This window comes from Thamnophis sirtalis, unplaced genomic scaffold (genome assembly GCF_051295495.1).
Source record: "Thamnophis sirtalis isolate CommonGarterSnake01/CBP01778 unplaced genomic scaffold, rThaSir2_p1.2 scaffold_3, whole genome shotgun sequence".
Classification (NCBI taxonomy): domain Eukaryota; kingdom Metazoa; phylum Chordata; class Lepidosauria; order Squamata; family Natricidae; genus Thamnophis; species Thamnophis sirtalis.
The window spans coordinates 17,419,885-17,433,671 of NW_028261383.1; the positions used below are offsets into that span (position 1 = coordinate 17,419,885).

General features: G+C 45.3%; 2 protein-coding genes across 2 annotated transcripts in view; both read right to left on the minus strand.

Annotated features, from left to right (window-relative positions):
• The window catches only part of LOC148047315 (uncharacterized), a 94,317-nt gene that overhangs the window by 64,530 nt on the left and 16,000 nt on the right, over positions 1-13,787 (minus strand). The gene's annotated exons all lie outside the window — the stretch shown is intronic.
• LOC106556731 (uncharacterized) lies at positions 419-11,248 on the minus strand. Its single transcript, XM_014075706.2, has 4 exons — positions 11,137-11,248; positions 7,561-7,628; positions 6,184-6,313; positions 419-4,577 (listed from the first exon to the last, which is right to left on the minus strand). Exons 2-4 carry the CDS (start codon positions 7,615-7,617, stop codon positions 2,680-2,682), a joined length of 2,085 nt encoding a protein of 694 aa, XP_013931181.2. The 5' UTR covers positions 7,618-7,628; positions 11,137-11,248; the 3' UTR covers positions 419-2,679.

Consider the following 13,787-nt stretch of genomic DNA (forward strand, 5'->3'; position numbering starts at 1 on the left):
CAGTAAGTGAGTGTGGGCGGGGGAGATCACACGTCCCCCCCCCCCGTTCCTCCAGCACAGATTCTTTCATCCTCGGCGGCCGTGCAGGAGCCGAGGATGAATCGCATGAAATCCTGTGCGTGTCACCCCAAATGGCTACGCGTGTCAGCACTGACACGCGTGTCATAGGTTCGCCATCACTGATATAGAATGTAAAGGATGCATGTTTGTGTTTTTATTTTTATAATTGTAATGTACACTGAAGACGGCATTTAATTTCATTGTACCATGTGCAATGACAATAAAGTAAACTAAACTAATCCATATTTGAAAAAACAGCTTGAAATCAGCCGCAGCTTAATGTCATCTTATTTTGGTCCCCATTGCTTTCCAAGATCTTCCTCCTGTTGTAGAAAAAACAGGACACGCAAGCCAGCTCTTCAGGGAAGGAATAGTTTATTGCGCAAGTTCAGAGACAAAGGCCTGAACCCTGAGTGACAGGCAGGAAATCCCTTATATAGTTTATCGCGTTCAGATAAAGCCATCTGTTAGTTTTGGAAACACCCCTCAAGATTCGCGTTCAGATAAAGCCATCTGTTAGTTTTGGAAACACCCCTCAAGGTCAAAAAGCACCAGGATAGAGGAAAATCCTCTATCCCTGGCCTGCCAGAGATCATCGGTCAGCGCGACCAAAGCAGTTTCAGTGGAGTAACCAGGCCTGAAACCCGACTGGAAGGGATCAAGATAGTCAGCTTCATCCAAGGACCATCGGAGTTGAAAGGCCACCACCTTCTCAACAACCTTCACAACAAAGGGTAGGTTGGAGGCTGGACGATAGTTTTTAAGAATAGCTGGATCCAGAGAAGGTTTCTTAAGGAGGGGTCTCACCACCGCATCCTTTAGGGGCTGCGGGAAAGATCCCTCCTGTAAAGAGGTGTTAATAATTCTCTGGAACCAGCCTCGTGTAACCTCCTTGCTGGCGGAAACCAGCCAGGAGGGACACGGGTCCAGTAGGCAGATGAAGGCACTTACCGCTCCCATGGCCTTGTCCACTTCCTCAGGAGTAACAGGTTGGAACTCAATCCAAGAAATCCGATCAAGGCCCACCCCCAGCATCTCGGCAGGAACTACCCAAGTGGAGTCCAGGTCCATCCGAATCTGAGCGACTTTGTCTGACAGAAACTGAACAAATTCCTCAGCTCTTCCCTGCAAGGGTTCCTCCGCATCCCTCCCCTTCAGAAGTGAGCGAGTAGAAGGAGTTACTTGAATAATTAGGGAATCTACACCACTTAAATATTGGCATCCACACATCACTTTCAGGGCAAATGGTAACCTTAATCTGCACTGATACTCATCTTTGTTTTAAAACCTCCAACTTAGGAAAAGAGAACAAGAAAAGATTGAGGATTCAAAATCAAAATCAGAATAGAACTGGAAGGAAACCTGGAGCTCTTCTAGTCCAGCTCAAGGAGATCCTATATCATTTGAGACATGCGACTGTCCAGTCTCTTCTTAAAAATATCCAGTGATGGAGCACCCACGCTATCTGAAGGCAAACTGTTCCACTAGTTAATTATCCTCACTGTAAGAAACTACAAGGTTGCTTCTCTCCTTGATTAATTTCCATCCATTGTTTCTTATCTTGCCCTTGGTGGTTTGGGAAAAAATAGAAATTAGATTAACCAAGATAGAAGGCACTTGTAGTTCGTCTAGTAAACCCTCCACCCAAGCAAGAGACACTACACCATTTCTACACCAGCAGTCCAATCTCTTTTTGAAAGGTACCAGTGATGAAGCTCCCACAACCTCGGAATGCAAGCTGTTCCATTGGTTGATTGTTCTGTCAGTTTCAGATAGGTTGAATTTCTCATCGATCAGTTTCTATCCATTATTTCTTGTCTGGTCTTCAGGCGCTTTGGAAAATAGCTTGACCCCCTCCTCTCTGTGCCAACTCCCCAAATATTGCAACACAGCTATTCTGTCTCCCTTGGTCCTTTTCTTCACTAGACTAGCCATGCCCAGTTCCTGTAACCGTTCTTGTTTTAGTCTTCAGGCCTTTAATCAGCTTAGATGCTCTTCATTGCACTTTTTCCAAAGTTTCAACATCTTTTTTGTTAATGTGATAATCCAAACTGGATGCAGTATTCCAAGTGTGGTCTTACTAAGGTTTTATGAAGAGGTACTAATACTTCATGTGATTTTGATTCTATTCCTCTGTTTGCACAACCAAGGATTGCATTCACTTTTTTGCCTACTGCTGTACACAGGGGATTCATGCTTAAGTGATCATCCATTCGGACTCCAAGGACACTTTCACAGTTACTATTTTTGAGCCAGGTTTCAGGTAATATATATTTTCCTGCCTATGTGTAAAACGTTACTTTTCTCCACATTAAATTTCATTTTGTTGAATTCAACCTTGTCTCATTGGGATCCGAAAGGCACAATATGCATACAGATAAAAATCTATAGAGACATGGTGGGTCAGTAGTTAGAATGCAGTACTACAGACTAATTGTCCATAGCCAGGAGTTTGATTCTGACAGGGTCATGGTTGATTCAGCTTTCGTCTTTCTCTGGTGGGTAAAATGAGGATCCAGACTGCTGGAGAGCATATGCTGATTTTGTAAACTGCGCAGAGTGCCTTAAAGCATTGTGGAATGGTATAGAAGTCTAAGTGGAATTGCTATTGCTATATAGTTAAGCCAGAGCGTGGATCCTTTTATGAGAAGATAGATTACCTTTCTGAGCAAATGTCTTTCCACACTCCATGCATTGATACGGCTTCTCCCCTGTGTGGATCGTCTTATGGCGAATAAGGTAACAACTTACAGCAAAGGTCTTTCCACACTCCATGCATTCATACGGCTTCTCCTCTGTGTGGATCATCTTATGGCGAATAAGATAACCTCTTAGAGCAAAGGTCTTTCCACACTCCATGCATGTATAAGGTTTCTCCCCTGTGTGGAGCCTTTTGTGAATAGTAAATGTGCTTTTGTGCGCAAAAGTCTTTCCACACTCCATGCATGTATAAGGTTTCTCCCCTGTGTGGGACATATTATGGGAAATAAGATGATCTCTTCGAGCAAAGGTCTTTCCACACTCCATGCATTTAAATTGCTTCTTTCCTGTATGGATCTCTTTGTGTATTCTTAGGTCATTGCTATGAGCAAAGGTTTTTCCACATTGCCTGCATTTATACAGCTTCTCCACTGTGTGGATCCTCTTATGGCGAATAAGATTACCTCTTCGAGAAAAGGTCTTTCCACATTCCATGCATTTATATTGCTTCTCTCCTGTGTGGATTGTGTTATGGCAGGTAAGACCATATTTACGAGAAAATGTCTTTCCACAATTCATGCATTTATATGGTTTCTCCCCTGTGTGGCTTATCTTATGGGAATTAAGATGACTTTTTTCAGCAAAGGTCTTTCCACACTCCATGCATTCATAAGGCTTCTCCCCTGTGTGGAGCCTTTTGTGTCTTCTTAGGTTTTTCTTGTCAGCAAAGGACTTTCCACATTCCATGCATTTATATGGTTTCTCCCCTGTGTGGATCCTCTTATGGCAATTAAGATGATATCCTCGAGCAAATGTCTTTCCGCACTCCATGCATTTATATGGCTTTTTCTCTGTGTGGATGAACTTATGTAAAATAAGTTGAATTTTTTGAGCAAAGCTCTTTCCACACTCTGTGCATTTAAATGGCTTTTCCCCTGTGTGGACTCTATTGTGGATAGTAAATTTACTGCTGCAAGCAAAGGTCTTTCCACATTCCATGCATTTATACAGTATATTCCTTTTGTGGATTGTCCTATGGTGAATAAGATTCCCTCTTTGAGCAAAGGTCTTTCCACACTCCATGCATTTATATGGATTCTCCCCTGTGTGGATCGTCTTATGGCGAATAAGATTACCTTTTAGAGCAAAGGTCTTTCCACACTCCATGCATTTGAATGGCTTCTCCCCTGTGTGGATCATCTTATGGCGAATAAGATTACCTCTTTGAGCAAAGGTCTTTCCACACTCCATGCATTTATACGGTTTCTCTCCTGACTGGATCCCTTTATGGGAAATAAGATTACTAACTCTGCTGAACCCATTACCAGACTCTCTGCATTTGTATACCTTCTCCCCAGTGTGAAATCTTTCATGGGAAGTAAGTTGCCTGCTTGTTCTATAAAATGTTCCACATTCCAAACATTTGTAAGGTTTCTTTTTTCTGTCAATTACTTTTTGAGATGTGAGGGACTTATTTCCAAGAGAGGGAATGAGTGTCCCATTGCAATTTTGTCTGTTATGTCTTCCTATGGCATCTTCTCCTTTGTTTTGGCTTAAAGAGTGTTCTTTTACTTGTAATTTAGCTTTGATTCGCTTCACACTTTTCCCAATAATTTTTTTCCTTATTTTCTCCTGTTCAGCAAGAAAGTCTTGCATTGGAGCATTGGTGGAAGATGAGCTTTCCTGATTCCAATCATTTGACTGGTTTCTGTCATGGGTTTTTAATTCCATTCGAATTCCAAGCGTCTCCATTCCATCTTTACCATTGATCACTTGGAACAGTTCACAGGAATCTTGATCCTCCTGCCCATTATTACCTTCAAAGCAAAAGAGAAATGAAAATAATAACAAGGTTAGAGAAAAAGATCAAACTGTACAAAGTCAAATGAATTTCTTTCTGAATTTTTGTGAAATTCCATTATGTTTTATGTTTGCATGCTTACAGTGGCATGATATAGACATAATTTCTATATTCATGAGTCATGAAAGCTTCAAAAATATCCAGAAAACATCTTTCTTTATATCTTCATATCTAGAAATCTCAATCAAAATCTGTTTTGAGTTAAAGAATAATCAGGGGAAACATCCAAGGTGGAATAAGGAGAAAACTTAAGATTTATTGGGGTGGTTTAATTTCAGCAGAGACTTGTGAGAACTGAAACAGTTTTGAAACAAGCTCCTTCCTCCACAGTGTACCTTGGAGCAGCTGCTCCACAGTGTCTGTCTGGAGGGCAGAACTCCCACTCGGCTTGTTCCTTGACCCCGGTGATGCGACTTAGAAGCAAAATCCCTTGAAGCCTCCCATTGGCCTATAAACGCTCTTTGCGCTGAGACTGCAAAGGTTGGGAGGCTTCAAGAATGGCTATTTAACTGTCCCAAAGTCTCATTGGCTTGCGAGGGCTCTTTGGCCGGATCTGGTACAGGCTTCCGTTTGCAGAGAACAGAGGCCTAAATGACTTTACTGCGAGATCACACAAGACCAGAAGTGCAAGATCTCTTACTAATGATCTCGCATCGCAGTACTTTAGGCCTATGTTCCCTATAAACTGAACAGTGCACAAGATCCAGGGCAAAAGTCTTTGAAAACAAAGAGGCCTTCGCTTTTTGACAAAGCATTTTGCCCTGGATCTCATGCAGGCCTTAGTTAGCAGAGGCCTAAAGTACTGTAGTGCGAGATCATATCAGATCAATAGTGCCAGATTTCCCACTATTGATCTTACGTATCTCTCACTATGCTTAGGCTTATTTTTTCTGCAAATGCAGCCAGGCAGGCAAAGGAACCGATGGCTCTCTAAATCCTCGTAACGTAGGTCCCAGTAGGGTGGAGTGGGGGTACAGAAAGGGTGATTGTTGTTGCAACGTCTCTGCTGTCATTTGTAAGTGTGAATGGCGATTGTGGTGCTGTAACATTAGCAAATTCAGAACTGAGTCTTAAGAACTTGGGAGAGGACTAGGTTGTAACTTACAACAGTTACTTAGTGAACCGTCATAGCTCAGGGATCACCTGTACCCTAAGATGCTCGGAGTCACACTTCATGAGGTCGTTGTTCTTGAATTGGATTGGGAGAATGCTCTTCCATGGCCTGAGAGTGAAAGTTCGGTTCTCATACAATTTGGGGAGCTTTCAGAGGACAAATAACAACACATTCTTCTCACAGGACCTCCAGAAGACACTGAAAATCATGTCCCATTCTTCTCAGTCTCCACAGATAAGTTCAAAGAGAAATGGAAGAATACAGATAAGAAATGGCCCAAAAGCATCCAAGCAAAGAGACATTGACTCTTTCCTTCCTTGGAGTACCAGAGGGCCAGATACTTTCCTTTTCCTCTCCAGGAGACGATACATGTTTAGTAATGTTTTAATAAAAACTAACTATAATCTGTCTTCTTGAAGTCTCTCATTGGGGACTAGAAAACTCTTACCCAGAGAGACCACGTTCCTATGGTTTTCAAGCATGACTTCCGAATGCAGCGCTTTCTGCTCAGGATCCAGCTGAGACCATTCCTCCTCAGAGAAATACACAGCCACCTCCTCGAACGACACAAGACTCTCCTGAACATGGAAAAAAGAACAGAACAGAAAGATTCACAAGGTCTGTCCATCTTCATCAATGATTTAGACAAGGGGATAGAAGGGGAACTCCTCAAATTTGCAGTCAAGACCAAATTGACAGGAATAACAACACTCCACAAGATAGGCTCGAGATATAGAAGGATCGACAGATTGGTACCGTCTAACGAAATGAAATTCACTGGTGTGAATTGTCATGTGCTACATTTAGGAGAGAAAAACCAACTGGGTATAGAATAGGTGATACCTGGCTCAAAAGTAGTAAGTGGAACAGGGATTTTGGAGTCCTAGTGGACAATCGCTTAAACATGAGCCAGCAGTGTGCTACAGTTGCCAAAAAACAAACAAACAGAATCATAGGCTTTAAGAGAGAGATAGAATCAAGACCACATGAAGTGTTAGTACCACTTTATAATGCCTTGGAAACATTGCAGTATTGGTTGCCATGATGTACAAAAGGTCTTGAGACTGGAAAGAGTGCAGAGAAGAGCAAACAAGATGATTAGGGGACTGGAAGTTAAAACATATGATGAATGGTTGCAAGAACTGGGCATGGCTAGTCTAGTGAAGAGAAGGACCAGGGGAGACATAATAGCAGCGTTCCAATATTTGAGGGGCTGCCTAAGAGTGGAGAGGGTCAAGCTATTTTCCAAGGCACCTGAAGGCCAGGCAAGGAATAATGGATGGAAGCCGAACAAGGAGAGATTCAACCTGGAAATAAGGAGACATTTTCTGACAGTGAAAGCAATCAATCAATGGAACATAAATTTCCTTCAGAAGTTGTGGGAGCTTCATCACTGAGAGCTTTCAAGAAGAGACTAGACTGCGAACAGTAAGAGATGGTATAGGGGGTTGGACTAGATGACCTACAATGTCCCTTCCAACTCTGTTAATCTGTACCATATGATGTCAATAAATTACAAAAAGAACAGAGGTCTAGCAGTTCCTGCCACTGTGATATATTTATTCCTAATTCTTGAAGGAGTTTAAAAGAAGTGCTTCTTGTAAACGCAAAGTTGGAAGAGCAGCACCTTGCAGAACAAGACAACCAGAGGAAGCGATGTTGGCTGACAGCCACTTCAACCTGCTATTCTGCTGTCCATGTTTTGGAAGGAAACAAAAATTATCCAGTCCAAACAAGGGGGGAAATAGAAGGAGAGAGCACTCAGCACACCCACTTCACTTTCTGAAAGCAAGAATACAAATCTAATAACTTTTCCATTTCTTACTTGGTTTGGAGGTTCAACCGCTGCTTGAGCGCCGTCATAAAAACCAGAAAATTTCATTCTTTGTTTCTCTGTAAGGAATAAGTAATATCAAAAGAAATAATTAACAAAATACTTTATTTATTTATTTTAGACAATTGATATGCTGCCTATTCGCACATGGCGACTGAAGGCGACTTGTGTATAAAACCCATATTAAAGCAATAAAAGTAATAAAAGGAGAATTATATAATACATTAAAATAATAAGATCACCCCACTCCCCGCCCCATTGACAGCACCTTAGAGGAGCCATTTAATAGGCTCCATCCCCCCTCTGGGTTCCCCAGGCCCACTGGCAGAGCCAGGTCTTCAACGCCTTCCAGAAGATTGCTAGAGTGGGGGACCAGTCTAATCTCCGGGGGGGGGGAGGAATGATGTTCCAGAGAAAGGGAGCCACCACGGAGAAGGCCCTTCTTCTGGGTCTTACCAGGTGTATCTTTCTAGGCAATGAGAAATGCAACAATCCCTGCCTCCCCACTCTGGTGGGTCGGGAAGATGTAACCAGTAATAGACGGTCCCAAGCCATGAAGGGCTTTCGAGGTGACAACCAGAACCTTGAATTGCACCCGGAAGCGAATTGGCAGCCAATGCAGCTGCTGCGTGGGAGGTGATACATGTGCACACCGGGGTCTGCACAAAACCATGCGAGCTGCTGCGTTTTGCACCAAGTGGAGCTTCCAGATGCTCTTCAAGAGCAGCCCCATGTAGAACGTATTGTAATAGTCAAGATATGAAGTGACAAGGGCATGAGTTAGTGGGAGTGGGGATTGCTGGGCCAGGAAGGGGCTTACCGTATTTTTCAGAATATAAGGTGCTCCGAAATATAAGACGGACCTAGCTTTTGGGGAGAAAAACAAGGGGGGGAAAAATCTGCCTCTGCCTCCCAGCAATTTTCCTCCTTTCAACAAACAGCAAACAGTACAGAAGGTATACACTGTTTGAGGTGTTACATTTCAGACTATACTTGTACAGATGCTGTTAAAATTGATGTGCTTTCTGGAAGTATACATTATTCTCTGCTTTTTAAAAGAAAATACAATAGCACTGGGCCTCTTCAGATCAAGCATTTATTTGAAAAGCTTCTTCATTTTGTTAAGTTGTCTAAAACAATAATAAAGCAGACGTAAAGTGAGATTTGGACATTAAGTGTGAAACCTACTGGGTCAGGCTGGACAGCCTCTTAGAGCCCTTTTACTTCTATATTAAAGCCACATAGGCAGAGTTGCAACTTGCAAAATAAACAGGAAGCCAGTGCCTAACCACAAGATGTCAAAAGTCCAAGGTTCAATTAATGTTCGTTAATGACACGTACTCCATAAACAAAAGGAGAAGATCCCATCTCCTTATAAGGCTTTCTCCTCAAGGTCACCACTAAGAAATGTGTTAAGTGTTTCCGTGTTGCAATGCTTTTGAGAATGTATAAGAACACGTGCTTCGATAATTAAGGTTGTTCAGAACTTGCAATGCTAGCCATGGGCTCGCTTTCTGAACCTGGCTGCCAAATAAACTTTTCCTGTATCCTGAGAAGTCTAACGCCTGTAATTTTCTGCAACAATAATAAAGCAGTCTTTAAAAAATAAGTCTAATAATTTGAACTTTCTATAGGCATTTATAGTTATTGACTTACCTCCTTGCAGCAAACAGCCTGATTAGCACAAGAAAAAAAAATCTGCCTCCCAGCAATTTATCTCGTGGAGCAAACAGCAAGTTTCACTTTCAATTTGGCCTCCCAATCATCAGCTGTTTCAGGCTGCAGGGATTGCCATAGCCCCGTGATGGTGAACCTATGGCACGCCTGTCACAGGTGGCACATGGAGCCATTTGTCAAGGTACACAAGGTGTTGCCCTGTCACCTGGCCAGCACACACTGACTTTAGCCTTCTTTTGAGACCATTTTTCACCCTCCGGAGGATTCCCTGAAGCCTCCAGAGAACAAAAAACCGGCCCTATGGGCAAATCGGAAGTTCAAAAAAGGACTTCTAGTTTGCTCGTAGGGCTGGTTTTAGCCTTCCGGAGTGTTCAGGAGGCTTCCCTGAAGGCTCCAGGGGGCAAAAATAACCCTGACCCTATGAGCAAACCAGAAGAGATTTCTGGGTTGCTCAAAGGGGCCAGTTTTAACCCTCTGGAGGCTTCAGGGAAACTAATGAAGCCTCCGGAGGGCCTCTGGTGGTGGTGGGGAGGCTGTTTTCACACTCCCGAGACTCCTATAAAGCCTCTGGAGCCTGGGGAGGACGGCAAAAGCAAACTAAAAATGGGAGGGAGCGCTGGTAGTGCGTGCAGGTGCACTGGGTTGTGCGCATAGCATTATGGGTGTGGCACGCATGCGCATGACCCTCATGTGCTCCCACCGCTTTTGGCACGCGAGCCAAAAAAGGTTCACCATCATTGCCATAGTCTATTGCCGTCTCCGCAAGCCCCATTTTCTCCATTTGTTGCAAAGAGGTAAATTGGTGGGAGGCAGAGGCCAAAGGGTAGGGGCCGGTGAGTAAGGGGGGCTACATTCGGTGTATAAGATGTACCTAAATTTTCGCCCTCTTTTATGGGGAAAAAGGTGCGGCTTTTAATAGATTTATATGCCGCCCAATCCCGTAGGACTCCGGGTGGCTGTTGCTCCCCATCCAGCCCCTCACAGCCTCCAGGCACTGCGAGGAGGAGGACACAGCATCGCTTAACCCACCGCAGAGGAAGAAAATGAGCCAAGATAGAACAAAACCTCCCATCCCTCAAAGCCGCCCCAGGAGAATACCATGGTCGATGGTATCGAAAGCCACGAAGTGGTCAATTAGAGAAAAGGTGGATGCACTACCCTCATCCCGCCCTCGCCAGAGAACATCCAGAAGCGCGACCAATATCATTTCTGTTCAAAATCCAGGCTTGAATCCTGACTAGTAGGGATCTAGATAATTCGTTTCATCCAGAAATCTCTGGATCTGCCGCGCAACCACCTTCTCAACCACCTTCCCCAAAAAAGGAAGATTGGGGACAGGTTGGAAATTATCCAAGAGGGTGGAATACAGCGATGGCTTCTTAAGAAGAGGGTGGAGGACAGCCTCCTTAAAGTGCTGGGGCACTACCCACTCCTGTAAGGAAGCATTAATCACCACCAGAGTCCACCCACCTGTCGCCTCCTGGGAAGATTTCACAAGCCAGGCGGGACATAGGTCTAAAATACAGATGTTGCACACATACTCCCTAGGATCCTGTCCACTTCCTCAGGAGCGACTGGGTCAAGCCAGATAACAGAGCAAGAAACTGCCTAAAGGGCTTCCACTGGACCAGAAATCATGCCAGCATCTAACTGGGAAGAAAGTTGAGTGATTTCACCTTACAGAAAATCCACAAATTCCTCAGCATGCCCCTTCAGGTGGACCCCAATCTCTTCCGTCCCTAGCAGGAGGAGCCTCACCTAAGGAGGGTCGCTCGGCAATTATCTACAGTTTCAACTATTGTAGAGAAGTATAAATAGGAGGAAGTAGTGTATAGAAGAGAAGAGAGAGTGAAGGTAAGACAGATGGGTAATCAAAGGATCTTCCATTACCTCCTGAGGCGTCTTGACTTTGATCTTCCCAAGGAATCCTCCTCAAAAATAGCTCCTGAGGGGGATTTGATGCATTCTTCTTTCCCTCAGGATCTCTGATCTCCACAGTGCAGCCCTTCCAATAGGAGAGGAAGGAAGAAAGAAGCAGAATTAATGTACATCACACATTAATTAATTAATGTACATCAGTGGATTCCTATATTCAGAACACAACCACATTGTATTCAAACACATTCTCTATTTTCTTTTGAGCTCTTACCTGTAACTCGACCTGCTCCTTCTGCTCCTCCGGCTGGCTGAGGAGGAAGCCTTCAGCCAGGGCCACTGCTTGGGAGCTGGTCTCTGCTCCACACTCCCGTACCCAGCCCTCCATCTCTGGGGGCAGAAGAGCCAGGAACTGCTCCAGAACCACCAGGTCCAGCATCTGGGCTTTGGTGTGCTTTTCTGGTCTCAGCCATCGCCTACAAAAGTCATGGAGTCGGCTGCAAAGTCCTCGGGGACCCTCAGCCTCACAATATTGAGTGAACTTCCAAAGCTGAACTTCGGAAGGGGGAATGGTTTCCTCCTCCAGGATCATCTGCCCAGTTCTTGCCCAGAACTCCTTGGCAAAAGGTTGTGTCTCCATCCTTTCTCTGTCCTGCAGAGCAACGCCAGATGGGTCCAAGGACTCTGGTGGGTCTCCAGATGCCTTTTCCTTCACGGGACCATTTCTGGTGTCCCAGGACAGATCCCTGAAAGTTATTCTGCTCCTTTTTTCCCCCAAGAGAAACTCTTGGCTTGCAAAGACTTCAAATGGCTTCCAGTTTCTGTATCTGAGATAGAAGGAAAAAAACACTCCAAGAATTAGAAAGTGGAATTCAGCCACTGAACAACCTTCACCCAACTTGCCCGAATACCCAACGGCTCATCCCAGCGGAGGACCGAGATTCCCCCCGCACCCCCAACGAGCAGGGCAGGGAAGGAGGCAGCTCAGCTTCTCTCCCATTCCGAAGACAGGATGGGGCCCTCGGAGAGCCTGGTGCGAATCCTGCACCCTCCTCGTTCGGCTTCTCGCCTCTCCTGCCAACACTCCACTCCCCCCACTCGGGCTCTTCCCCGGACACGGAGCTGGAAAGGACCCCGGGAACTCCTGGGATCCCCGCTTCCCGCTGCATGGAGAGGGCGGCTGTGGAACATGTGAGCTGGGATTGAAGCTGGAGGAGGGTTGGGCGCGGGTCTCCCCCTCCTCCGCCTCCCTTTGCCCGGGAAGAGCCCCTAACTCACCCGGGGCACGTCTGGCTCTCCCCCCGTCAGTTTCCCGCAGGCTCTCCGCCTCCTGCGGAGCCCCAGGGGTTAAGGAGAGCGAGTACGGCGCCCTAGAGCGGCAAGCATTTATGATGTCTCTTTCTTTCGGCCTCCCCTACAAAGGCAGCCATGACGTTCGCCCTCCAGTGGACCAAAGGGGAAGCGCCGGGAGTTCCCTTCTCTAGGCGGAGAGCGCCTCCTGGTGGATTTGCCGCAAAGTGCCAGGATTGTAGAAAGGGCGGGAAAGAGGAGCGCGTCTGAGGGGAAGAGAGAGGGCGGGGATGATGGGCTTGGGAGTAGGAGGAAAGGCCTTTCTCAATGGCTCCCTGTCCGACAAAGGCTTTGACGTCTCCAGAGGGGGGGCTTTCTCCATCTTCCTCTCCTTCCTGTCCAGGAACCCTCTGTGGGGATGGAGGAAAAAAAAATCTCTCTGGGGGATTTGAACTCGCTTCCTTCAAGAACAGCCGCCCTGAAGGCTGGGCAGAGATTGGAGGAGGTCTCAAAAGGGTCCAAATCCTGTCAGAAACAGCCAGGCAGTCAGAAGAGGAAAACCAGAAGCCTCTAATATGTTGCAGAAAATGGCAGGCGTTAGACTTCTCAGGATACAGGGAAAGTTTATTTGGCAGCCAGGTTCAGAAAGCTACCCATGGCTTACTAGCATTGCAAATTCTGAACAACCTTAATTATCGAAGCACGCGTTCTTATACATTCTCAAAAGCATTGCAACACGGAAATACTTAACACATTTCTTAGTGGTGACCTTGAGGAGAAAGCCTTATAAGGAGATGGGATCTTACTTCTCCTTTTGTTTATGGGGTACGTGTCATTAACGAACATTAATTGAACCTTGGACTTTTGACATCTTGTGGTTAGGCACTGGCTTCCTGTTTCTTTTACAAGTTGCAACTCTGCCTATGTGGCTTTAATATAGAAGTAAAAGGGCTCTAAGAGGCTGTCCAGCCTGACCCAGTAGGTTTGTAATTTGTATTTGTATTTGTTTATTATTTATAGACTGCCCTTTTCCCTGAGGGGACTCAGGGCGGCTTACAATTTATGGGGAGGGGAATACAAGACAAGACATGAGACAATACATAAGTAAAAATAGAACACAACATTCATTCATCATTCGGGTGGGGATGGATTAGAATCTTTATCCCCAGGCCTGACGGGATAGCCAGGTCTTGAGGGCTGTGCGGAAGGTCTGGACGGTGGTGAGGGTGCGAATCTCCACGGGGAGGTCGTTCCAAAGGGTCGGAGCTACTACTGAAAAGGCTCTCCTCCGCGTAGTTGCCAGTCGACACTGACTGGCGGATGGAACTCGGAGGAGGCCTAATCTGTGTGATCTAATAGGTCGTAGGGAGGTAATT

What these genes read in the sequence shown, in the direction of transcription:
- LOC106556731 (XM_014075706.2), bottom strand. Translation starts at nt 7,617, where the DNA reads ATGAAATTTTCTGGTTTTTATGACGGCGCTCAAGCAGCGGTTGAACCT. An exon ending in CGGTTGAACCTCCAAACCAA is followed by an intron (nt 6,314 to 7,560) that starts GTAAGAAATGGA and finishes TTCCATGTTCAG; the next exon opens with GAGAGTCTTGTGTCGTTCGA. An exon ending in TAGGAACGTGGTCTCTCTGG is followed by an intron (nt 4,578 to 6,183) that starts GTAAGAGTTTTC and finishes TTTGCTTTGAAG; the next exon opens with GTAATAATGGGCAGGAGGAT.